This window comes from Myodes glareolus, chromosome 15 (assembly GCF_982192425.1).
Source record: "Myodes glareolus chromosome 15, mMyoGla1.1, whole genome shotgun sequence".
In the NCBI taxonomy this organism is placed as follows: domain Eukaryota; kingdom Metazoa; phylum Chordata; class Mammalia; order Rodentia; family Cricetidae; genus Myodes; species Myodes glareolus.
Genome location: NC_142040.1, coordinates 70,708,210 through 70,734,073, shown reverse-complemented (window position 1 = coordinate 70,734,073; position 25,864 = coordinate 70,708,210). Strand labels below are relative to the sequence as shown.

Genomic DNA, 25,864 nt, shown 5'->3' with positions numbered 1-25,864 from the left:
AGGCCTGGAACACATCTAGACATAGTAGTGCCATCTTGGTGGTGGGTCTTGGCATTAAGAATCCAGATGGCAGAACTGTGAGGTATCCAGGAGAACTGACTCTCAACAGGTCAGGAACCTGGTTTCAGCATAAGAGCTCAACAGGGCGCCTCGGAAGCAGGAAGGGGAGAGAGCTCAAGCATGCTCAATCTGCAGGTGGTCAGATGTTTCTGCATCCAAAGACAGCCAACCAAACCAAGATGCAAGGAACAGAAAAGAAACAGTAGCCAGGAGGAGGAAACTTTCTCCCTGGCCCAGGTGTGCACAAGTGGCGGCTGGAGGTTGATACAGTTTCTTCCTTGATGGCTTCCTATCTTCTTATGCTTGAGATCAGGGGTCTCACTGAACCTATATCTCTGCAGCTCAGCTATGCTACTTAGTAAGCCCCAGGGATCTTCTGACTGTGCCCCCAGAGAAGAGATTACCAGGCACAAACCATTATGCCCAGCTTTTGGGAGGGTGCAGGGGACTGAACAGTTTTCATGCTATGTGACAAAGGATTTACTGGCTGAACCATCTTCCTAGTCTGGTTATTTATCATTCATATTCTCTCTCTCTCTCTCTCTCTCTCTCTCTCTCTCTCTCTCTCTCAAAGTGAGATCTTATTTTTATTTGTTTGCCACTGGTATTTATTTACATTTAGTCTCTTATGAATTGTGTGCTTTTGACCGACCTGATAATCTGTCATTGTTATTCATTTGTATTGGGTTTCTACTTGTCTTGACAGTGTGTCCTGGGTTGTAGTGAGCTGGCCATGCTCCAAAACATCAAAGCAGAGGATCCTTAAGGTTCTGGGAGGATTTAGGTTCCATCTAGGGACAGGTGACAATGGCCACCAGGGTACCACAACCTTCTGCTCCATTTTCTCAGAGCCTCGGGGAAATAAGTTATAGGCCAGTGTGCAGAGTGTAGATTCCAGTGAGTGAAGTAGGGCGGACAGACCCTGTTAGGTGACCTTACTGACACACAGTGACACACAGTCCGTGAGGTTACCTAGACAGCCTGCCAGTCACCCTAGGTAACACCCACCCACCTCCGCTGCGTTGGTGTGTGCGTATGACCTCCCAGGGCGCGGTTGTCTCTGTCATCAGTTAGGAAGATTCCATTCGGCTGTCCCCACGTGAGGTCTTCAAGCCTAGATGTCCTCCACTGGCTTTACTTCTCCACTGTGTTGATAAGTCCACTCAGCAAAGCATAAAATCGCCAGCCTCCTAGGCTCAAATGAATGACAAACCGGAAGTGGATCCTGCTTGGAAAGTGAATGCCTGACCATGATTTGCAGTATCAGGCCTGAAGCCTTGGGGAGCTGTGTGCCGTGAAAAGGGGAAGGCGTGGCCTTCTGTGTTGGGGAGTATGATGTTAAGGTGTGTGACCTTTGTTTACACTGCATTTGTTTAACTCTGTGAAGCTGTGGTTCTTTGCCTGCCTAAAACACCTGATGGTCCTAATGAAGAGCTGAACAACCAATAGCAAGGCAGGAGCAAGGATAGGCGGGGCTGGCAGGCAGAGAGGATAAATAGAAGAAGAAATTTGGAAGAGGGGAGGAGCAATGAGAGAACAGGAGAGGAGAATGTCAGGGGCTAGCCACCCAGCCTGCAAAGGAGTAAGAAGGAAAGTAAGATACACAGAACTAAGAAAACTACAAAGCCCAGCAGCAAAACATAGGCAGGTTAATGATGCAGCAGGGCGATCGGTAATGAAAAGTCCCCAGATTATCTTAATACAAAATATACAGCTTTAATAAGCAGAAGTAAGACTTACACCAGCTTACACCAGAATCCAAATGATCCGTCCAGACGCAGGAGCCAGGCGAGAGAGAGCTAGCGGAAGCACACTTGCCAGGTTTATAGGCAAGCTTTAGCCTAAGGGCGACATGCCCCACAAACAGAATGTGATTGGCTGAACTCCCCTATCAGGTTAACTTAAGAAAAGTTGACTAGAAACAAGCCAAGCTAAGGCCGGGCATTTATAACTAAGAATAGACCCCCAAGAAGCCCGAAGAGTAGAATGTCACACAACAGTTCTGTGGACAAGAAGGGGCAGGAAGAGAAGACTGGGCAGGAGAGGTGATCCAGGCCTCACACCAGAGTCAACAGCATGATCTGCCTCTTCAGAAGGACCGTCACACCATCCGACTGAACGCTGGTGGCTTTATAACGAGAGAGACAGAGACCAGAAGACAGACACAGATCACACACACGCACACACACATGTACAAACACACCCCCATCATCACCATGTGATGCACCGTGCCACCTTGCGATTCTGCAAAGGCCATCACCAGATGCAGGCCCCCAGTTATAAATCTCCAGGCCCACTTGCCAAACCAGAGCCCTGCTTTATAATCCATCCATCTTCACTGCTTCTCAGATCCAACAAGGCCCTGACTGTCATCACGGGTGGTTAAGAAAACGTCAGGTTGTCTTCCACATGCAGCTTCTCAGGAGCCAAAGAACCCCAGATGCCCTCCACTGTCCTATTTCATTCAGGTGATAAACATAACTTCAGTTATCTAGGTTTACAGTCACTGAAAGAATGCAAGCTCACTCGCCTGCCCTGCATAGGGAAGTACCTGACACCCACCAGCTGTGTGTGCACCCTGGGGACGGCTGAGAGCGGCTGTTGAGAGGCCAGCGGGATGTCCTATCTCTGTCCCATGCGTGTATCTGCTAGAAAACTGGAGGCAGTGACATTCTAGCAACTTAATGAATTAGTGCCAAGGGTGCCTATAGGATGAATCTTTCCGATGAGGCTCTGTGCCAATTATTAATTCTGCTGAGAATTGTGGGTCTAAGAGAACCTTAGGCATGCTAGATTTAGGGACCGTCGTGTGACCCAGTTCTGACAAATGGCTTTGTTACGGGGCTTCTGGCATAGCACCTTCTTGCTTTTAAAACCAGACACAAGAGATGCCTGCTTCATCTTCCGGGTACTACTGGTGTGGAGGTGGCCCGTCTACCTGCAGTCAGCCCTCTAGCCTACGGAAACAAATGCATGATGATTCAGAACTTCAGTGGGCACCGGGCCCAGCCGCCCTGATTCTTCTCTGATGAGACCATCGTGTCCAAGTATCTGTCTTTCTCTTCTTTCAGGACAGCTCTGGTCCGCCTGGGATGGCAGCCATAGCTCTATAGGAAATCCTTTCAACAGTGGAGTGTGCTCTTTCCCAGCTGAGGCTGGACTACAGCCAGGGCTCCCTCCCCTTTCCTGAAGTAACATCCATAGGACATAAGAATCATCATTTCAGCCACCTTAGATTGTACAATGTGGCAGTGCGCACTGAATTCCTTATGGGACCATTGTCACTGCCTGATTCTAGAACACTCCACCATCGCTAAGGGAACCCATATCCATGAATTCACCATTCTGTATGGGCCCTTTTTCCCCCAGCTATCAGTGACCAGTGAGCTGCTTTCTGTCTCTATGGATTTACTTCCTTTAGGCATTTCCTGCAAATGATACCAGAACTATGGCTGCTGGTGTCTGCTTCCCTTACTTGGTAAACGTTTTTCAAGTTCCACCTACTATTGTAACAAGACTCTACCCTCACTCACTCTCTCGGCTAGATAACACTGCACCATAAGGATGGAGCTCATTCTTCCAGATGATGGACACCCGGCCCGGGGTCACCTTTTAGCTCTTGCCCATGTGGTGCGCCCACCATCCACAGACAGGCTTTTGTTGGATCCCTGGTTTTGAACCCTTTTGGGTAAACTCCAAGAGGAAGAACTGCTGCAGCTCACAGGCTTCTGAGCTGCCAAAGCGTGGCCTCAGCACGGAGGCCTCTTTGCTGCCTTGTTTACCACCTACAATGGTAAGAAACAAACTGATCGCCTTTGCCATGTTCAAGTGTACTGGTAGCTCTGTAGTGCTGAGTGTGTTCACAGTGCTGAGTCAAAGCCTTTTCCTCAAGGCTGCACACTAAAACCCCTCCCCATTCTGCCCACGCCCTTGGTAACGTCCATTCTAGTCCTAACCTACAAACGGGACTGCACTGGACCTGCCAATGGGGTCCTGCAGGCTGTGTCCTTTTGGCCCCGGCTTCTTTCGCTTGGCACGGTATTTCGAGACCCTCTCACGCTGTGGCACGAGACACGATTTCTCCCCTTTAAAAGTCTAATATTTGAGTGTGTGTCCTCATAGAACTATTATTTTGGGGGTACAAACAGCCTTTACAGGCTGCAACAATAAATGGAGGGGGCGTGTCAACTATTCCCGGGGCAGTGTCCCCAGATGCAGTCACTGTCCTGTGAATAGGGGACCTTTCCGAGTGTGACATTACTCTCAGACTTTCAATCCACAATAATTCACCTTTAATGACTAAACCCTGCCCCAAGGGATGAACACAAATAAAAATCAATGAGCGTTTTGCCTCAAGAGAGTTGAGCAACAACAGAACACGGCCAAGAAGGTGAAGAGGGCTCTTTTGCCACACAGGCACTAGGCCATATTCGCCTGTCCCACCAGCTGCAAGGTATCAGCGAGTTAGCAGGTTTCTTAGAGCTACCTCTTTAAAAAAATCTGCCAGACGTCTTCGGAGCAAGCATTGTGCTGCTGGGCAGCTGAAGCCAGCAGGCCCATTTAAAAGAGCAGAAAGGTTCAGGTAATAATGAGGCAGTAGACTCAACCAAGGCTCTTGTTTTCCATGTACTTATTGTTACATATTTCATTTTATAAACCCAAGCGTGGCTCACATGTTCATGGTAAGCAAACACTCCTGATATACACAGGGCAACTCTTGGAGTCTCCACAGACAGAACAGAGAGGCCAGCCCCGGAGCGGACATACAGAAAAGCCTCATTTCTTTCTTCCCTCTTCCACGTGCTGAGAGGATCCCTACCAGAAGTGAGGGCGCATCTGGCTTTTAAGGGCCACTGAGAAGCTAACAAACCACTTCTGGTTTCCACACTTGCTATGCGGCCAGACACTGGATAAACATTGGCTGCTTCCAAGTCCAGCAGCAGCAGCGTGGAAGCTGAGACTTCATACTCTTATCCTCAGCCTCAAAGAATTCAGCCTGTTTGGGGACACCTTTGATTGGCTGTGCACCAAACGCAACCCTCCGCTGCTGCCCACTTAGTGAGAGAAATCAGGCTGGATGAGTGGAAAGCGTCAACCCCTGATGCTGCTGTTTGCCACACAAACCCTGCTCGGCTCATAAGGAGATCCTAACTAGAATTTCTTAAAAGCAGTTATAGTCTTGCCTATCATGTAAAACTCGTACTCCATGTGTTTGGGAAGAAAGGTTTAACTCCCACTGTGCACAACGACAAGACAGGCACTGGGATGTGAGCCAATCGCTTCATCCTGAACTCATCCCAAGTGCCTAGCACTGTGTTCAAATGCTGCCTTAGGAATGAATTTAAGCGAGTTTTTAGAAAACGGACAAGTGGCATACAAGGAAGCTCATCTAAATGCACACTTGGGAGCAAAAAGGAAAGGAAACCTTCTCATCTCAGTTCACCACCAACGATGTGGCAAATGCCAGTGATCTAATTGGATTTGACAAGAAGCATCCCGCCCCCACTAAACCTGAAATTACCCAGAAGGTCATTACAAATTTAAGCTCACATCCTGAATCATTAATGGGAAACTTCACTACAAGGGTGGTTGGACCTTGACATAATAGCTAATGATAGTATCGGGTTGCTATTGCTTATTTCACCTTTATCAATTAGGCTGTCATCTATTTTATAGATATCGTATAACTTACAGAATGGAGTTATAGCACTAAACAGTGTGTGTGTGTGTGTGTGTAATGGAAAAATGTCCCAGGCATGGTGGCACAAGCCAAGAACCCCAGCACTTGGGAGACTCAGGCAAAGGGAATCTCAAGTTTGAGGTCAGCCTCAACTACACAGTGAGACCTTTCTCAAACAATCCAACAGGATGAATACAGGAAATACTTTTTAAAATTGATGGGGCATGAAATTGAAATGTGGGGCCACGCCCTCTGGACAGAACATCTGGCCTGGAAGACAGGTTGGTATAGTGCTCAACCAGGACAAGAGTAAATGCTGCCAGAGGGGCTCCTTTGTCATGGGAACTTCAGAGTTAAATGATTTTACTGACACTGCCTCTGGGGTGTCAGTGGGGTAGGGTGGATTGTTTCCCAAAGGACATGTGCTGAAGTCCTCACCCCCAGTATCTCAGACTGTGGTCTCATTTGTAAGTAAGGCAGTTGAAATATAGCGTTAGGGGATCCCTTACTCTACCATGACTAACTGTCGAATATTCCTTTACACTGTGTGAATATATGTCACTGTGATTGGTTTAATAAAGAAGCTCACTGGCCGATAGCTGGACAAGATGAGGTTAGGCAGGAGAGCCCAGTTGAGAATGCTGGGAAGAAGGGAAGAGTCAGGAGTCGCCAGTAGATGCAGAGAGAAGCAAGATGGGCATGCTGGGCTGAGAAAACAAGGGGTACCAAAGTGTAGATAAGAAATATGGGTTAATTTAAATGTAAGAGTTCGCTAGTAACAAGCCTGAGCTATTATCCGAGCATTTGTAATTAATATTAAGCCTTATTAAGCCTCTGTGTGGTTACTTGGGACCAGCCTACGGGAAACTTCCACCACCAACTAGAGTCCTTTAGAGAAAGGAATTTGGACAGACTTGGGACACGCAGAAGGCCACCTGGGGTCTGGGGTTCTGTCAGCACATTGATGAACTACCAGACACCGAGAGCACAGGGGCAGACACCTCCCTGGTACGTCCTCAAGTTTTCAGAGAACAAGAGATCACAGTTCTGCTGTTTAACCCACCCAGGCTGTGGCCTATCACCATTACAGCTGAGGAGAGTCAGAGAGACGAAGCCTGGTCTACAGTGGCCTCACTGCCACGGCAGTGGGTCTATCTGCGACTCTGGGTGGCAGCCATGGGATGGACTGAAGACTCACCGAGGCAGCCAGACATCACGCTGCACCTCTCTTCTGGACGCTGGTGAAGAGCTAACTGACAGGGCTACTGATCTCCCACCTGCCACACCCATGCAGAACCGACCGCTCACTTCCATTTTATGCACATTGTACCCCAGGTATGCTTTGTTCTGAGGGTCCTGTTGACAGCTGCGTCATCTCAGTCCATAAGCAGGGGCCACCAGTCAGCCCTCCATAAAGATCTTTGATGTCACACATGGCCCTGAATACACGGACACCGAGCCTTTGGTGCAGGGCAAGGTTCCAGGGCCCACTGCACACCAACCTGGGTCAGCTCTTTCTGCCATGTCACCGGGGCCCTGATACAACACTGAGTCTGCCTGTATCTGCATACATGTCGGGGGCGGGGGGAGAGGACACTCAACAGGCAGTTGGGACTTACAGACAATGCTGAACTTACAGATGGTTTACACATTAGTCAACTACACAGAGCCATCAGGGGTCACACACCCAGACCACAGATCAGAGAAAAACAGTCTCATGCAGGGACCTTGTGACCTAAGTGACAAACAGCTGCATGAGCCTTTGAGAGTTCTCATTTCCCTATTTCTTATCCCAAAAGATAACGTACCGAGAGAACCAGTAAGAATGCAATGGATCATAATTTGGCATTTGTTTGGGGCTCATTCTAAAGGGGCTGTGGAGAAATCTTAAACCTTTAAATTGTCAAACTCCGACATTATTTGGAAATAGTGTCTTCACAGAGGCAGGCAGAGGAAGGTCACCAAGATCACCCTTATGCAGGAAGAAGGGAAAATGTGGAGATGTAGACAGGAGGAGGAGGCGTGTGTGAGGTCTACAAGTCACGGAAACTCAGACACTGCTGGCTGTGCGGAAGCCACTTCTTCCAGGTTGGGCATGGCGAGTGCCACCCTGAGGCAGAGCAGCCGTGAATCACTCCCACAACGCCTCAGGCGATCAGGCTTCTCTTGTGGGGGAAAGACAGGGTGCTCAGGAGACCTCCCATTCCTATGTAAAGCCCCAGAGCCACGTGTCTCCCATAGTTAACGTCTCTGCTCTGCACCTCCGCGCTCTTGCTGGTTCACACAGCCAGGTTGTCACAGAGATGCCTGGTTTTATCATGTGACCAAATGCTTGCCAAAAACAGCCGAAAGAAAGACTGGTTTGGGTGCAGGTTGGAAAGCTCAGTCCATCATGGAAGGGAGGGCGTGGCAAAACAGGAGGATCTATATCAGTGTAGCCGCGAGACAGAGCGGGAAAGCCTGCAAAACCGGCACAGGGAGACACCGCTGCCATGATCCAGAGCCCTCTACTCCTGCGAATCCTAAGGGAAGACCTGTGCCCGCACAGACTCCTCCAGCAGAGGCGGACGAGCAGACACAGTCCCTCTGCAGCGGCATTCTCTCCTCCTCCTAAGCTGTTTATGTGTTCTGTCCCAGGGACAAGGAGGCTAACAAACACACCATCTTCCCAGAGCTAAAGCAGAACAAGTAAGTTTTCAGACAGCTGAGAGACAAAGAATCCATCCCCAAGAGACACTCTGTCACAGCCCACTTCTGGCACTACAATGTAACAATGTAACACTGTAAAGAAAAGAGTGTCTACCTCGGCTCATGGTCCAGTCCAAGGTCAGGGGCTGTGTCTGTCGACAGCTCCAAGGTGAGGGGCAGCTTTGGGGTATCTCATATGTATCACTTTCCTGTGCCCCCATCTTGTTGTGTACAAAGCCACCAGAATTCATTCATGGGGTCCAGGCTATGACTTGCATAACCACCTCTAAAAGCCCACTAGTCTGACCTTTCCACCGGCTCTGCCTCACAGCGGGGGCTGAATTTCAACTCACGAGTGACTGAGGGGCAGACTTGGCCCATTTCCAAGACGCACACCTTCACCGTAGAGGACACCAGGCAGAATACATATGTGGACATCTACAGTAGATCATAAACGATTTCATCTCTTTAACTTCTCTCAAGACTATGAACTATAAACAACAAACATAACTATGTACAAGGGGACGGCAGTCCCTGACATGCTCGGAGCTCCGCTGTGAGCGCTGGCTAGAGGTTCTTCTTCACAGGCCTGTGCTTGCAATACCATGTTTCTACTCAAAGCAGGCCGTGGTGGGAGTATTTAGCTCACAGAAACAGCAAGTGCTATAGATGAAGACTTGGTCCTCAGGAGAGGCGTGGCTAGCAGTTCCCACACAATGTATCGGGAGTACAGGGAGAACAGCAGGAACCACTGAGAGAGGGATCATCTTAGTTTCAAGGCTTTCTCTTTTTACCCTTTATTATTTTAGGAGTATGACCATTTTGTCTGCACATATGTATGTATACCCAAGGCGCCTAGTGCTGAGCATTTTATCTACATGTATGTTTATGTGTCCCATGTGTGTAGTGTCTGTAGAGGCCAGAGAGCCACTGAACATCTTGCTGGAGTCAGAGATGCTTGGGAGGCTCCATAAGGTGCTGGGAATCGAACGTGGGTCCTCTGCAAGAGCGGCCAGTGCTCTTGATCACTGGGCCATCTCTCCAGCCCCGATTTTCATGGTTTTCATTTTTCTTTAAATATAATATCTCAAAGCAGCCCGGCAGCATAAGGCATTTCTAAATCTCTGGAAAATTAAAGATTAAGGCCTACATAAGCTTATGTGAAGAAATAATTGCCAGGGAAGGTTGTGAGATTCCTTGGGACACAAAATGACCTCCTCAGGGCTCTGAACATTCATCTTCTCAGTAATCACTGCTCTGTCTCCAAGAGGAAGGAGGAAGTCACCAGCAATGAGTTAGCAAACAGTCTTAAATATCCAGGAGATGTTTAAAAGGGAGTTTGCAAGCGGGGCTCTAAGGGGGAAACTGACATGGGACGTAGACAGCAGGTTTATTTTCATATCAGGAGTAAAAGCTGAGGGTCGTGAGAATAAAGTCTGCCCAAGTGCAGACCCAATGCCACTCCCTGGAGGACGACTACGTACTCTATACATTCTGGAAAGCAACAGGGCCTTTCCACGTATAAAGCGATGCCAGCCCTGTCCCTGGAGCCACGCTGAAAACTGGTAACTCCCCCATCTCTTTACGGTGGCAGTGCAGAAGTAAGGGAAGATTATGGATTCGAGAAGTACAGACTTCCAGAACTAATTCATTTCAGAGAGACAAGGCTCCAGGTGTGGTCTGTGTGGCCAGAACACTGATGGGCTAAGCATCAGTGAGCCGACCGACCTCCCTAAGTCTTGCTTCCGTCATCTACACCGTGGGCGTAGTGAGACTGTTTCAGGTGGTGTCAAGTGATGGGAATTCGTCAACAAATGTCCGTCACCAAATTGGGGCGGAACTGGTCAGCATGGCCTGGAGGCTGGCCCTGAGGAACAAGGAGCCAGCTGCCTGCATGAGCCCGTTCTGAAACAGAGAAAATAAAGACGGGCGAGAGTCCTAGGTGTAAGGTGGACGGACTGCTCAGAACAGGCAGGCTCCTTACACACCACAAATCAGCCATGATTAACTGGTGTGGTGGCACACACCAGTATGTCTAACACTCAGGAGACAGGAGCAGGATTTTGAGTCTGAGGCCAAGTTGGTCTATCTCAAAAGACAAAAACCAGAAAGAGTTTTAAAAAAAAAAAAAGTAGGGCGAGCAAGACGGTTCATTCGATAAAGGCATTTGTTGCCAACCCTGATGACCCAAGTTCAAGTCCTGGGATCTACATGGTACAAGGAGAGAAATAGTTCCTGAAGGTTGTCTCTGGCCTCCACAGGTGGACTGTGGCATATGTGCGCACACGCACAAAAGAGCAATAAAAATATTTTCAAAATCCCCAAAGAAGCAACAGCGATAGTCATTCCTGAGCTATGCTGACTACGGTTACTCAGACACCCAGCACAGAACAGGGAGGGAGGCAAAAGGCAAGCTTGCACCGTCACACGGGACACCAGAACTGATGCCTGCATCAGCACCACAAGTCCACAGCCTGCTGTGCAGATTTCCCCCACGCGGGATGTGCTCCCATTTGGTCACATGGCTTAGTCACACGGTGAAGAGCCAAGCCAGAGACAATATGCACACAGGAACACGGGAAGCAACCTGATTCCAGGGTAGCACAACAGAGACTTTGCCTGCAGCTCTGCAGACTCTACTCTGCAATCAGCTTGCTCCATCCTCCCCGGCTCTACAGATGGGGGGGGCGGGGAGGGGGAGAGGGTTGATTAATCCTTTAGTAGAAGAGGCTGCTGTAATCTAAGGCGGGCACACCCCATCTTCCTCTCAACGCCACTCCTCCATGATTTTAGCTGCTCTTCTCCTACATTAGCTGCTGTATTTCCTCTCATCGGAAAGTCAGAAGAAGCGCAAGGGGCCGTCCTGTCTTGGCTCCTACACACAGGTAACTTTCTATCCCTTGAAATCTAGAGGCTGGGCCACTCCCTTTCCTGGCCAACAACCCCCTTCCTTCTTGCTAGAGTGGAGACACCGTGTGCAGCACAATGCTGCCGCGGACGCTCTTCCACGTGGATGTATTCATGGTCGTGTCTGCAGTGACAGTGGTACGACACGGTTACTCACGATGAAGGATGCAGCCCTCAAACCAAGCTTCAAGACCAGAACCTTCAAGGAAAACAAGTGGCTGACAGGGAGGGGCAAACAGAATGCAGGACCCCAGAGAGCTAAGGCTGTCAGCGAAGGACACACGCGGTCACTTGGAGAGTAGCCTTGCTCATTGCAGATCTGCCTGCGGAGCATTTCCCAAGTCGGTTCCCTATCCTGCCTGTGAGGATGCTGAGGTTCCACTGTGTGAGTGGTCACAGGAGCTTCCAGGGGGGTTCAGGCTGCAGCCCTAGTGGAGAGCTCCTGTCCACAGATGGGCAGTGCACACGTCTCTGGACTGGGCAGAGAGACCTGAGCACGAAGAACCACCAGGCACAAGAATCCATTTCCTCCACCCTGTGACCTGCCAAAAGGGGTGGAAGCTGTGACCCCCTTCCCTCCAGAGGGCCAGACTAAAGGGCTACAGGGTGAGGCTAGGCTCCTGCTCAGCTCCTGGGCTCAGCAGCCCTGGTCAGACCAGAGGACAGGGTGCTTGGCGGAGGTGAGCCAGACGGCACACTCCAGATGCACCGTCTCCCTCCTGATAGCACAGAACCCTGCCTCACCATGGGAAAGGAAAGCACACAGTGTGCGGGCTGAAAGTCCAGGAGGCGCTGGACGCACAGGCAGCATTGATATCTAACCGTGTGGTTACTTGCACAGCCTGCTGGCGTCACCTGATGTCTCTTACCTGGTGCTTTCCCATTCTTGCTCATCTTTGTCTTTTTCCTCCTTCCCGTCTCCCGTGTGTGGGTGTTTCTGCACAATCCGCATTCCGCCGGCTTTCACTGAAATAAAAACAAAGGCAGAATGACCAGGGTGGAGGGGTGTCTGCCTGTGGATCTGGGGCACCCGATGGAAGGCCACAGTTATCGAGTGGACGCCAGGGACAGTGACAATCATAAACAGGGGGAGGGTAGTGTGATGCAGAGGAGACAGACATGGTACAGTCCTCGGTGCCTTCTTATATCTTAGAAACTTCCCAAGGCTCCCGCGTTCCTTTCTGATCATCTCTAAGTACTTTCTAAGAACCGCGGTGCCTTACGGATAAAACACGGGCCACTTAAAGCCTGCCTTGTGATCCGACTTCTTCAAACACCGGTGGTTTGGACAGGCTGACACAGCCATGGCTGCCCAGCAAGTTCTGGGAAATCCCCTTGCACTGGGGTTACGGACATGAATCATGCCCAGCTTCCGGGGGGTGCCAGGAATCCGAACTCAAGTCCTCCGGCTTTCAGACTAAGCCCTGGGCTGAAGTGGCTGTTCTCTCAGCTCCAGTGGGTTCTTCTCAACAGAGACTGGTACTGGGTGAAGCTCAGAGGTCAGCCATGGCCATTCAGAACAATCCTCCTTCCCACACAGTGCTCCAAAAGACTGCTGCTGGCAGATGTCATGTTCTTTCTAAGAGCAGCTTTTAAACACACTTCCTGTACCACGGAGCTCGCCTGTTTAGACGGTCTAACACTGTCTGAGTGTACTCAGAGTGGTGAGACCATGCTATCACTGTTTTGTCTCACCCCACGCAATAATTCCACACCCATGAAGAGCCTCCCCCGCCCATCCTTCCTTGGCTCTGGGTAACCATATATTCTTACTCTGGACATCTAGGGTGGAGAAGAAATCACAGAACACACAGAATTTGGTCATTGGCTCTTTTCCTTTATTTTCAAAGTTCACCAATGTTACTCCATGCATTAGGGCTTCATTCTTTAATGCCAAATACAGTCCTCTGCATGGATATAGTACATATTTGGTTTACCTTCTCACCAGGTGATGGGCACTTAGTTGTTGGCAGTTCGGGCTGCTATGAGCACGGCAGCGCTGAATAACGTTTATATAATTTTCTGTGTCTGTGTGTTCATTGCCTTGGATCTGTATATAGGCATGGGATAGCTGGGTTCCATAGGAACCCTGTGGACCCTACTGAGAAATGTCCAGGCGTACACCAGGACGGGGCCTCTGATTTCTACACGTGTGCACCCCCACTTATCTGTGATTGGAGTCAAGCTAGCCAGGGAAGAAGGGGTGGAGGTGGACAGTGTAGGATGGAAAAAATGAGGAAATGCCAGGTAGACAGAATCCAATGGATTACTGTGCGTGTATGAGTGTGGAGGCCGAGGGTGGATACTAGATATTTTTCTGGGACACTAAGTATTTCTCAATCTTTCCTCCACCTGTTGTTTTTGAGAGAAGCAGGTTCTGAGAAGCCGTCCATCTCCACCTCCTAGCACTGCAATTACAGACACGAACTAGCTTCTATCTGGGTGCCAGGAATCTGAAATCAGGCCCTCAAGCTTCTGGAGCACATTACCAACTCGGCCCTCTCCCCAGCCCCAGATGGGCCTTTGCTGCGCTGGTGTGCATCAAGAAGGAACATGAAGTGGTGTGGGACAGTTGTCTATATTCTGTCAATTGTGTTTTAAATCAACACTGATTGGTCAGTAGCCATGCAGGAAGTATAGGCAGGACAACCAGATAGGAAGTAGAGGCAGGTCATTGAGAACAGGAGAATTCTGGGAAGAGGGAAGCTCCCTCTGCAGTCCTGTCCAGCACAGAAGAAGCAAGCTGTAACTACGCTGTTGACAAAGGTACTGAGCCATGTGGCTAACACAGATAAGAATAATGGGTTGATGTAAGGTATAAGAGTTAATAAGAAGCCTGAGCTAATGGACCAATCAGTTTATGATTAATGTAGACCTCTGTGTGTTTTCTTTGGGACTTAATGACTATTGGAACCAGGGAGGACAGAAACCTCAGACAACAATGAAGTCTCCCCAAATATATCTGACAGCAGATTCCCGCCCCCCAATAATCCTGGGTATCATCTTTTAGTAGCATTGTTCCAGGACAGGGTTTGCATGCACCCTATGCTCACCAAGCCTCATACCATGTGTGTGGCACTGAAGTTCTTTAAAGCTGATCTGTCTCGAGACCCTGGAGAATGCCTGAGCTAGCCCAGGTTCAGCACCATGACAGTGTGTAGACGGAATCTTGTAGGCCATTGACTTTCAACCTCCGTATCTAAACTAACGTTCTCAAGACGAGGACAGCTCTCTAAGAATGAATTTATGCTAAGCCCAGCAGACCCGTAGCCTCTACCAGACCTAAAACTAAGAATGAAGTACTATCTGAAACCTATAGGAAAGATTTCCCACTTGGGGACGGCCCACTTCTCTGTCACTCCCAACAAGGCATCTGCTGACTGTTCTGACTGGTGACTTCTCCTGAGGCTATAGTAAGTCTTTCACAGGGCTTATGTCAGTCACCCAAACCTGTGTTCCTGAGACACAATCATGCCAACCTGACTCAGGATAAACTGTTTGCTTTGAAATAGAATTATTTTCCATTGCACGCACTTGCCAGAGACGGGGACCCCCTAAGATAGAGACCCCTAAACGAGGACAGAGTAGTGCCCTGACGTGGGTCGCTTCTGTGGGCACAGAGCCCCGCCTTTCCTTCTGAGGACGGCTATCTACTCTTCTACAACAGCACAGCCAGTATCGCATGGAACGGAGTCGTCAGCTAGCCTCTGGGGTTCCTGGTTGAGCGTCACGCCAAGGTAAAGGACTGGATTCTGGGCCTGCAGGTTTAAACCCCAGCGCTGCCTGTCCTTGTGGGAATGTATGTACGTGTGTGTCTCACATTAGGTCTCAGGGCCCTCTACCTGTGAAGAGAGTGAAAATGTCCCCCCCCCTCAGAGACATCTGAGGATAACTCAATTAGCTCCCGAAACACTTGAGAGAGCTGGCATACACAATATGCTTCCCTCTAGCAAGCATGTACTGAGATAAGAACTCAGAGCTTAGAAAGAGCTCACAGACTCAAATCCCGTGTGCTTGAACATCTCCCCACTGCAGAGGGAACAGGACCACAGGGAAGGAGGCCACTGCGGTACTGACATGTGAGGGCTGACAATCAGTAACAACCATAAGGGAGCCACTGCTAGGTAAGGGCTCTTGCAGAGACTCTCAGGTCCTGGGTGATTCTGCCACATCTCCTTTGTCACTGTTGCCATGTTCTAGGCACCCAACTAACCACACCAGCATCACACTTGAGACAGCCTGTGCTAGGGCCCAGTTTCCCCCAGGGACACAGTCTGTAAGAGGCACAGCTGAACCAGATGGATCTACATGACAGACGCCCTTAATCACAGGGAACCCTTCCAAGCAGTGTGCAGACAGGCTATGGTCAGGTCCCAATCATTAGATCACCTGGAGATGGGAGGAAAGTTTGAAGTACAAATCTAATCTGTGGAACAACATCCTGTCCAAACGGGAAGGGGGGTAGAGGAGCCTTCCTTGGTCAGACTGGCCCTGGGAGCAAATGGAGGGGGCGGTGATTCCCTGCCATCCCTGGCAGAAGTTCCCCTCAGCTGTTACAGTGCGAGAGGCAGTCAGGACAGTTACTGCGAAGGCTCAGCGAGAGGCTGGAAAAATCTGTAGCAGGACAGTAGACAGAGAGAAAGGTCTCCCAGGATCCTGCAGACTCTGGGCAGAGCAGCTAACGGTGAGTGCGTTTAGTTGTTAATAACACACACCCATGGCTCCCAAGCTTGAGCGCGGATCCTAAAAGACGCTTTGAAGGGCAGCTGCCTTGAGCTGCTGAAATGGTATTAACAGGAGGCTAATCCGCCCTTAGGAGGTGAAGGGCTCCGACGACTCTAGGTGGGGAGAACACAAAAGAGCCAGCATACTGTAGGTTAGAAATATGCCCAGGCAATGCACGGCCGAAGCATGAAAGCAAGGGGAGGTGGAATTGGACCTTCCCTGAGACATGCGGGACAGGAGCTTAAAATGGACAGGGCAAAGGAATGTGGTCTGTCTTCATTAGAAGTGTTTCTACATTACCTGGCAAGGAAGGGCCTCCCTTCAGTGGACGCTCACACAGCCCAGGGTGTGAGCTCTATAAGGCAAAGGTGGGGAATGTGAGGGGCAGCAGCAAGGGTGGACACTGGGTGGCCTGGCATCTACTTGTCAATTGTGGGAAATCCCAGTGAGAACCCTCTGCCCCAGACCATGTAGGTCTCCACAGAGGCTCTCCGCGGTATGCACTAAAATTATGAGCCCCTCCCTGATGCCCTGATACTGCACCTCAGACAGCTCATCACTAAGGAAGCTGAGGGAAAAATGGAAGAGAGCAACGCTCTTTGGTTAGGGTGCAGGCTGCTGGTTTAAGCCACACAGGCAACTCCTTTCCCTTTCCGGGGCGGAAATGAAGTTAAGGGACAGGGTGTGACCAATGAAGGCCGCGTCCATCTTCCACGTCACTGCGTCTGGGAGCAGAGGCACCGCATAGTCTCGTCAGTCACGAGAGAAAGCAGGACCCGACTGCTGGAGATGCTGGGGAGAGCTGTCATCAGAAACCCTGGAGGCAGGGACTGGTAGGTGTTGGTCGATGCCACCTCTGGACCCGTGTTGCAACTGGGTCAAGGCCATTTAGCTGGGTCATGGGCAACAGAACAAGGAACAGTGACTGTGGTGTTACTTTCAATGCTACAGGATAATGTCTCCTCTCCCCAGAACTTACAAATGTGTTCTATGGCAAGGTGAAAGTATGGCTGCAGAGGGAATTGAAAGCCAATCGTCTGAACCTAAGATTACTCTCGATTAGCCACGTGGACCATGTAATCAGAAAGGTCTTTAGATATGAAAAGAGGAAAGAGAGGTGTCAGGGTCCCAGTGGGGATGAAGGAAGGAGCTACGAACCAAGGCGTGCGGGTGAACTCAACACAGAGACGGTCCAGAGAGGAGGCTCCCCCCCCCCCCAAAGCTTCCAGACGACAGCAGCCTGCTCACACCTTGGCCTGAGCATGGTGACACCTACTCTAGACTCTTCCCAGACTGTGCAAGGAGGAAGAACTGAATGATCTTGCATTTACTGAGATTAAAAAAAGCATAGTCGTAGGGCTAAAAAGAGCAAAGCACACTACTTCCCACTCGACTTGAAATAAACACAATCATTTGTCTAGTGACTTTAAGTTCATCGTGGTTTAAAACCACCAAGTTTACTATAATTACCTGCAGAAACTGCCACAGCAAAGCCTGCCTCTCACGGGCCCCACCAGAGACCTGATATTCTACCACATCCTGCCCTCTGTGGCAGCCTGTGCAGACACGGCAGCATCACAGCGCAGAAAGTGTCCGGGACTCCACGTTGCTCCTTGCTGGAGGTTCAACAGGAGAAAAAGGAACTTTGACTTCTTCAGCTCACCTAAAAGGACTGTGTCAAAAAGTGAATATTCCCTGTGTAAGCAAAAAGATGTCTGAGATATGGAAGGGAGGCGGCTACCAACCTATGTCAGGACGCAGGGCGGTGGCTGAAATGAACAGGGCACATACAGCAGGCTCCAGAAGGGGAAGCTAGTCAGAGCTGTCTAAGGAACAGGGGAGGTAACTGTAACTGCATTACAAATGCTAGGTCAACCCTGATGCAAACAAACAGAGAAAACAGTCACTAAAGCATGGCATGCCCCGTGGCATGCTGGGAGTGGAAGCAGAGGGCGCGTGCTCCCTCCAACCGGTGGTCAGTGGCCGGGTTCCCTGGCTGAACGTGGGAATATGCTTACCACGTGTATGACAGGATGCTCGCTATAGAAAGGCAAATTCACCATTCATTTCTGGCAACAGAAGAGACTGGATAACCCAAAAACTTCCTGCGAGAGAGCACTTCAGGGTCGATTATCATCCACAGGCTTTAATGCATCCTGAAGCCATGTCTGAGTGATTAATGCAATGGAGCTGAATTATCGGTGTTGCTGAAAATAGCAAGTGGCCTATTTCCCGCCGTACTTGACATAAACAGCCACGTTCCTATTTTCATTTGACTTGGTTCTGTGGGGGATGTGAGAACAACTTCTGGCGGAAAGCCCTCCAGAAAAGCAGCAACATGTGATGGAATCACGTTATCAGATTTATGAAACTTGACTTATCGTTTTGGCTCCCCTGAGCAATAGGTACACGTGGTGGGGACTATAGGCCTGAAACGTGTACCTGCCAAGCGAGACTTTATCCAGTTCACATGGGGACTGGCAGGGATGAGTCACTGTGTCTAGTCTGGGCAGCTGGGAGGGCCACGGCTGCTGCTGTTAGAGCTAATGCAGCCTCTGAATGCGTTGCTGCCTTAGCAACAGCGGTGAAACCAATGGGCTCACCCCCAATTCTCCATACGCATTTTCTGGTGAGGAGCAGCAATGGGGGCTACAGTCTGAGCTGCCTGGCTTGCTGTCAGGGAGATGTGTGCAGAGCGCAGTGACATGCCATCTATCCCAGGAAGGTCTCTGTGCAGTACAGTTCTTCTTTGCAAACCACCTCCCTAACCTCACAGCTTGGGAGTGGCCTCTGACCAGCGGTATGGTGGATACGGTCAGCCTGCTGAGGTCCTTCAGGCCAGTCCCCACCATTCACTACCTGTGCAAATGAGGACAGCAGGGAGGCTGCAGGCGTGGCATTAGGGAGTAAGGTGGCCGGTGGGGACAGACAGGCCTTGGGGAAACTTTCCAGGAACTGTTGACTAAGTGTCTCATTCAAGGTAGTGTGCCAGCCCCTGAAGGGACAGCCATCAGCAGGCAGGAAAGCCAGGAGAGTGGGAGAGCCTGGAGGTAGGTACAGTGAGGAAAATGAGGAAAACGGGCAGTATAGGGACTGGAGAGGCCAGTAAAGCGAGAACACAAGAGAGGACAGCAAAAGAGGTGTGGTAAGAGGATTTTATTATTTCCAACGATAGATTTAACACAAGTCTGTTATACAATGTAAGCACTTAATGACAGCTTTCCCGAAGTTCTTAAGGCAGTGGTTTTGACTTATGGACTGCGTTCTTGGCAATCCTTTATTATTTTTTACTAGTGGGTGGCCCTTTCTTCTTTCTACAAACATTTATCCTGCAGCACTGCTGCTCTCTAGGACTGCCAGACACTCTGGCCTCCCCGCCACAGAAGGAACTTCTGCACACTACACAGGACGGTGCTGCTGAGAAGCACAGCCTGCTAACAGCGCGGTCCCACCCACCCTTCTTGGTGGCTTTGGGATCTCCAGTCACAAGACCTTTGGGTCAGGTGAGTTAAAGGGCTTGCCCTAAGGTCATGCGAACTGTTTGATTAACAAGAGGAACAAACAGGCAAAGGAGCAAAAGTTACAGTCCCAAGGCCAGGGCCCCACCAACTGCTGCCCCGAGGAAGACCATCTGGTCTAGCCTCTGACGTCAGGTGAGGAGACCCCTGAGTCCCAGAGAAGCACAAAGTCATGCCCCAAAATTCAAAACTTCGAGCCCAAGTGCACTGCTCCAGAGGCACAGCAAAGCAAGGTTCTAAACAAGGTAGTCCATTCCGAATTCAAAAGCCTGTTTGCAAACTGAAGTAAACCAGAACTCTCCAGTTTCTCCAAGTGAGCTTTTCCTTCCTCTGATCCGGAGCCGTGCCTCCTAGTCTCCACGAACAATTTAATCAATGTTGTTTTGACTCATTGTCTCTCTAAGAGGCACACATTAATGAACTCCTTCTCCTGGGAGACTCCCTTGAGTCTCTGTTGAGCACAGGCCCCTCGCCTCAGCCTGGAATCCTGCAGTGTGGGTCAGGCCAAGCAGCACAGATCCACAGGCAGCTGAACTCAAACTATTCCTTTAAGAGTTAAAGGTCAGGGTTTTCCTTAACGGAAATCTTTCTTTGTTGTTCTTTGGTTTTGCCCTTCTTAAATTTTAATAGAAAAAAGTTTTTAAACAGTATAGTCTGATCATGATTTTCCCCTCCCCAGCTCCTCCCCCACTCCCCTACCCACCCAACTTCACTTTTTTAAAAAAAGAAAATTAAACACACACACACTCTCTCTCTCTCTCACACACACACACAAACCACAAAACCAGACACCAAAACACACAAAGCAAAAGACTAATAAGACAAGAAAAAACACTAACAAACAAACCAAAAAAAAACAACAAAAAACTCACAAAACAAACAAATAAAAAAACCCAAAGCAACACAAGACAGGAAATCTACAAAAAATACCATTGAGTTCATTTTGAGTTGATCATCGACTTACAGAGAGCATGGGGCCTACTCTGAAAAGTGGTTTAATACACTCAGTGAGACTCCATTGGAGAAGACTAATTTTCCTTTGCAAAACGGGCACTAGTTTTGGACAGGCTTGGTTAGGGGCTGGAGCCTGTGTCTTAAAGGAAGTCTTTCCAAGGGTGGTTTTGTTTGGTCTGAAGCGAGGATTGAACCCAGAGCGTTACAAACTCCATGATGGAATTCTTACAGCAAACACCAAGTGTTTCCACCACAGTGGGATCCTTTTCTAACTCCTACACCCAGTGAGATTAGCGGGGAGGCGCTGTTACAGCCACTCCTGTCCTCCCGTGGGGCCAGCAGCTGCAGAGGTGTGACATTTTTACAACAGAGAGATGGCACAGATGTGTCCACCACCCAGCACTTTCCTCTAAGGTTTGCTGGGAGAAGCCCTGGTTCAGAGCGTGTGCAGTCAGGACCTGGACGAGCTCTAAGAAGACTTGGCTTCAGGGACCTGTGGCCTTCGAGCCGCCTCTCAGGAGTGCTCTTACTGGCATCCTTGCCACCTAGCCCCACCAGCGTGGCAGCCACGGAGGAACAAACAGGAACTGAGTGGAGGCGGCGCCCAACACGCACAGAGGTTGCTTGCCATTTCCTAAGAAAGGTGCCCCTTTCCTGAACTTAACTGCCTTGGCTTAGAGTTTGAGGATTTGCTTTAAAAATATCTTTTTAACCACTCTCAAGAGAAAGCTGGATGAGAAAAGAAAACGAGGAGAGGAAGCCATGCCAGGAGATTAGTGATCGGGATTATTTCCGCTCCTTTGGACTGTCGGTGTGAAACGCTGTCAGTCCACGATTAATCATCACGGCATCATCACACTGCCTTTTAATTGTTGGGGACTTCCCCCAAACATCTGTGCGATCTCAGCGGAAGCTGCCGACGTTTGAGTTCTGAGTTGTACAACTGGGCTTAGCGCGGGCACTCGCGGCGACTCCAGAGGTGGCTACGTGTCCCCGCCGGGGAGGGTCGGATGCCCGCGTCCCGCTCACCTGCGACCCGGAGCCCCAGCTCACCTGCGCGCGTGCGCATCGCCCCGGTCCGGGACCTGGGGAACCCCGATCCTGCCCCGCCCTCGCCCGGCGCCCCGAGACAAAGTGCAAACCAGTCAGTACCGGCGGGCGGGTGTCCAGCTTTGGTCTCCAGCTTCCCTTCTGGAGGCGAAGACATGGCGCCGCTGGCTCGAGGGGCGACGACGGCTGCGGCGGAGGGGTGGGCGGCAGCGCGCGCGCGACGCCCCGGAGGGAAGGAAGGCGTGGGTCGCGCGCGGCTCGGGGACGCGCACTGCCGCCTTGGGCCGAGGGTGTGGCTCCGGGCGGCTGCGTGGCATAGCCACGCCCACTCGCGCTGGGCGAGCCGCCCCGCCCTGCCCCGCCCTGGCCGCGTGGAGCGTGCGCAGCGGCCAGCGCCACGTCTATCTCCTGGCAGCTAGCCGGGTAGAGTGACAGGGCGCGTGTCCGTGGAGGGCGCGCGGCTCCGCGATCGCTGGACAGCTGGACGAGCAATGAGTCTCCTCCGCCTAGCTGTCCCCGAGGGAAGCGTCGCCCGCTGGTGGTTCGAGACCTCAGCGCTGGGTTTCGTTCAGAGATGACAGCGGCCTGCTTCATCTCTCAACTATCAGCACCCATTCAGTGCCTCTCCAGAACTCTGAGCTCTACAAAGATCAGCAGTGGCACATTTCCTGTCTTTAGGAAAAGGCCTGCCACCATCCCCTTTGGGTTACATATTTACCTTTGACGACACAGCTATTCAAAGAGGCCGGTGCCACACTCTTTTCTCAACCCACAATGTGTTGACTAGTCCCCTCCCTGGCCCCACGCGGCCAAATCCAAAGGTCACTTGTCCAGTGTCCTTGATCTCGTAGTAGCATTAGAGACAACTGCGGATCCTCTTTAGCTTTAGGGATGCTGTGCCTTGTCCAGTCCGGAGGCCACCCTAACTTGCCATTCAGCTTGGCCGGCTTCGCTGTAGACCTGCAATGCATCAGTCTCAGCCCTCTTCCCCATATGTTTCTTGGGTGCTCTCCCCTATAGTGTTTGAGTCTGGATAACTCATAAAAGAGGTATTTACTTAGCTTACAGTTCTCAAGAGGCAGGTGGATCACAGGCTTGTATAAAGAACAAATTCTCAGTAGAGGAGGCTCCCAGTTTTGAAGCCTTATAGATGCCAAATGCAACCTGTAGCACATACAGCCCCCCAGGCTCTTTTGTGATGGGGCCTGGCAAACTGTCAGCTCATTGCTCATGGCTCCTTGACCCACACTGGCCGCTCTGGGGCTTCCTTAGAGGAAGAGGCCAACTCTTTCCGTCTTAGCATCTACTATTTCATCAGTGAGCACGGTCTCCTCCAGAGTCTCACATGTTCCACTGCTTCCTGCATCACAACCAACTCTTAAGGTCAGCTGACCAGAGAGAACCCCGCTCTTTCCGTTGTTCAGATTGCACGTTTGGAAGTGCTAGTAAAACATAATACGCTAGAGAATATAAGTTTGTTTCTGCAATGGAATTTTTTATCACTGTGTGTAAAATACAGGAATCTCCACGTGGTGTATTAAAATAACTCTGTACCAGTCAGTTCAACTGCTTTCTTCTTCCAGCCTTGACTTTCTGTCTTCCTCTGCTGTTGTCTTAGGGATAAGAATTTTTATATTCTTGCTCACTACACAGAATTCCTTCATACTGTGAATTAGGCTCATAAGAGGAGGGTAGCTTTCATTCCTGACCCAACTTCATAGCATTAAAGGTATTTCTTTATTTTGCCATAGAAATTATAAATAAAATAAAATATAATTGATTTGGCATCCACCCATATAAAACACATGGGGGAAAGTCCCACACAGGTTCCAAAAGCCAAAGAAAAACAAGATTGTGGCATATGTTACACGCATGCACACACACGCAAACGCACACGTAAGCATGTGCATGGTCACTGAGGCAAGCAATCCTTGAGGTTTCAACTTGGCCTCAGTCACAGGGGTGATTGAGGAACCACCCAGGGCATTTTCAGAAGTGTTTCAATAGCTAATAAAGAACATGGAGTCAATTTCAGCCCCACATGAACTTATAGTTTAGTAAAAGACGTTTGAAGAAAGAAATGACCAACCTGAACCCTGGCAGACACCCTCTTATCTTTATTCGGAAGTGAGAAAATAGAAACCATAAAGAAGATGAGAGTCATGGTGCCCTGCAGCACTCCAGATGTGCTGTCGATTATTTATGAAAAGATGTGTTTAATGGAGACACGAGGGGAAGGGTGCGGACAAACGGCGTTTCCAGCTTGTCCCAGGAGCCATGATTTGACCTTGTGGAAGCTCCTTGTGCAGTCTGTGATTATGATTCTGTATTGGAGGCAATAATACTTATCTTAGGGATTCAAATAGTTATTCAATGTTATGGCCCAGCATTTATCTCCTTATATAAAATTTCTTACAAGGGTATATAAATTGCTATAAGTATAAAAATAAACATGACAAAGACGTGAGGATAAAGAGGCTCTCAGTAAGACAAAACAATCTCAGGGGAGCCCAGCATCTAAAATTGAATAATAAAATATTTTTGTTACTTTGTTTTTAAAGAATCTATCCAGGAGACCGAGCTGCTAAGACATAACACTGCCCTTAAACACACATAAAACCCTTCCGGAAGGCTCTTTGCCCGGGAGCCCGGCAATCTCAGAGAGCATGGGTGTGAGACAAGCACCAGAAGAGTGTGGAGGTCACCATGACCTTTGCAAGCCCACGGGGCTCTGCTTGGACTTTCCTCTGTGCGGCCAGACCAGAACGAAGAGTCAGTGAAGGAGATCTGTAGACATATTAGGATTCATCCTGACTGCATATCCATGTATGAGCTCCAGAGATGCCACCCTCCCTGTGACTCAGTGTCCCAGTCTTAGCACAGATTGCAATGCACCCTCTAGAACGTCTCAAGAGACATGGGTGGGTTGATAATATAACACACTGAGAGTGCTGTGTAAGCCTTGAGGATTGAACACAAGTCTATTCAGAGCATGTTGCTTGTTTAGAGATTTTAAAGGAAAAAAAAAATGAAGTACAACACAGGGCAGAATCCGATTAACATGCTAGAATAGTAATAGGCTCCCACTATTTTGTGCTGGCTTAGGAAAAGGTGGGTGAGGAGAAAGGTGTTCAAGGCTGTGAGAGTGAGCCTTTCTGCTTGACTGCAGGTGGGGGGGTGTTCACACGGAGGCAGCACAGAGCAGAGGCGCAGCAAGTGGAGACGGAGGACCCTGTTCTTACACACTTGATGCGAGAGCAATAGTGAGCAGACATAGGAGGTCCTGCCCTAAGTCCAGAGAGCTGCATCCTCTCCGTACCTACATTTATGACCTCGGCATATCCCATCCTGCAGCGACAAGCTCCACGGTTGCCTTGAGACACAGTGGGAAACGGAAAGATTTTAGTTCATTATAAACATGATCTCGTAGCCATTCTGTATGAGCCTAGCCTCTTCTCATGGCCCCCAGGTTTCCCCAGGATGGTCTGTGAACTGTTGCTGTAGACCAGCCCTTGGACATGACCTGAAGATACAGAATAAAGATGACTCGTTGGGGCGATGATGCAGCAGTTAAAGCCCTTGCTGCCCAAGCATGAGGATTGGAGTCTGGATCACCCAAAAACCTCTGTGGGTATATCTGCGCTCTATAATTCCAGTCTCAAAAAAGAGAGATGGGAGCCTGGAACAAGCTAGCCAGCAAGACTAGTCTCTTGGGTGCGCTCTGAGTGTTTGATCAAAAGACTCTGTCTCAATGAATAATGTAGAAAAGCAATGAAGGATGACTATGACATCAACCTCTGACACCCACATGCATGCACGCATGAGCACGCACACCTACCCACATGCAAAAACATGCGTACACATACATGTACATTCCAGGCACACAAGAAAAGTAGAAAAAGAGAAAAAAAGGCTTAAAAACAGCAAAGGCCTTGGGGATGTCAGCACACTAGCCAGTGAATATGCCAATCAACGGGTGAGCCCTAAGACCTTCCCCTCTTCTTCAGTCTCACAGTTTGCTGGGCAGCCCCTTCAGTGGAAGGCTGTGTGGGCTCTGCTGCAGCCTCAGGTCTCTGCTGCAGCCCCGGGTCTCTGTTACTGCCCGGGTCTCTGCTGCAGCCCCAGGTTTGTCTCTGCTGCAGCCCCAGGTTTGTCTCTGCTGCAGCCCCAGGTTTGTCTCTGCTGCAGCTCCAGGTCATGTTTGATCATGTGCCTCGTCTGGGCCCGGCTCTGCACATCTGTATGGTGGACTGTCAATCTCAGAGCTCTGCGTGTGTTAGTG

The 25,864-nt window shown here is 49.9% G+C and overlaps 1 protein-coding gene across 1 annotated transcript in view; it reads right to left on the bottom strand.

Annotated features, from left to right (window-relative positions):
* Window positions 1-21,857, bottom strand: part of Dap (death associated protein) — a 48,823-nt gene extending 26,966 nt beyond the window's left edge. The window contains exons 1-2 of the mRNA XM_048457003.3: window positions 21,685-21,857; window positions 12,205-12,301 (exon numbers count right to left, since the gene is read on the bottom strand). Of these exons, the coding sequence (XP_048312960.1) occupies window positions 12,205-12,301; window positions 21,685-21,739 (152 nt within the window). The 5' untranslated portion in view covers window positions 21,740-21,857. The remainder of the gene's footprint in view (window positions 1-12,204; window positions 12,302-21,684) is intronic.
* Window positions 21,858-25,864: the final 4,007 nt, after the last annotated feature.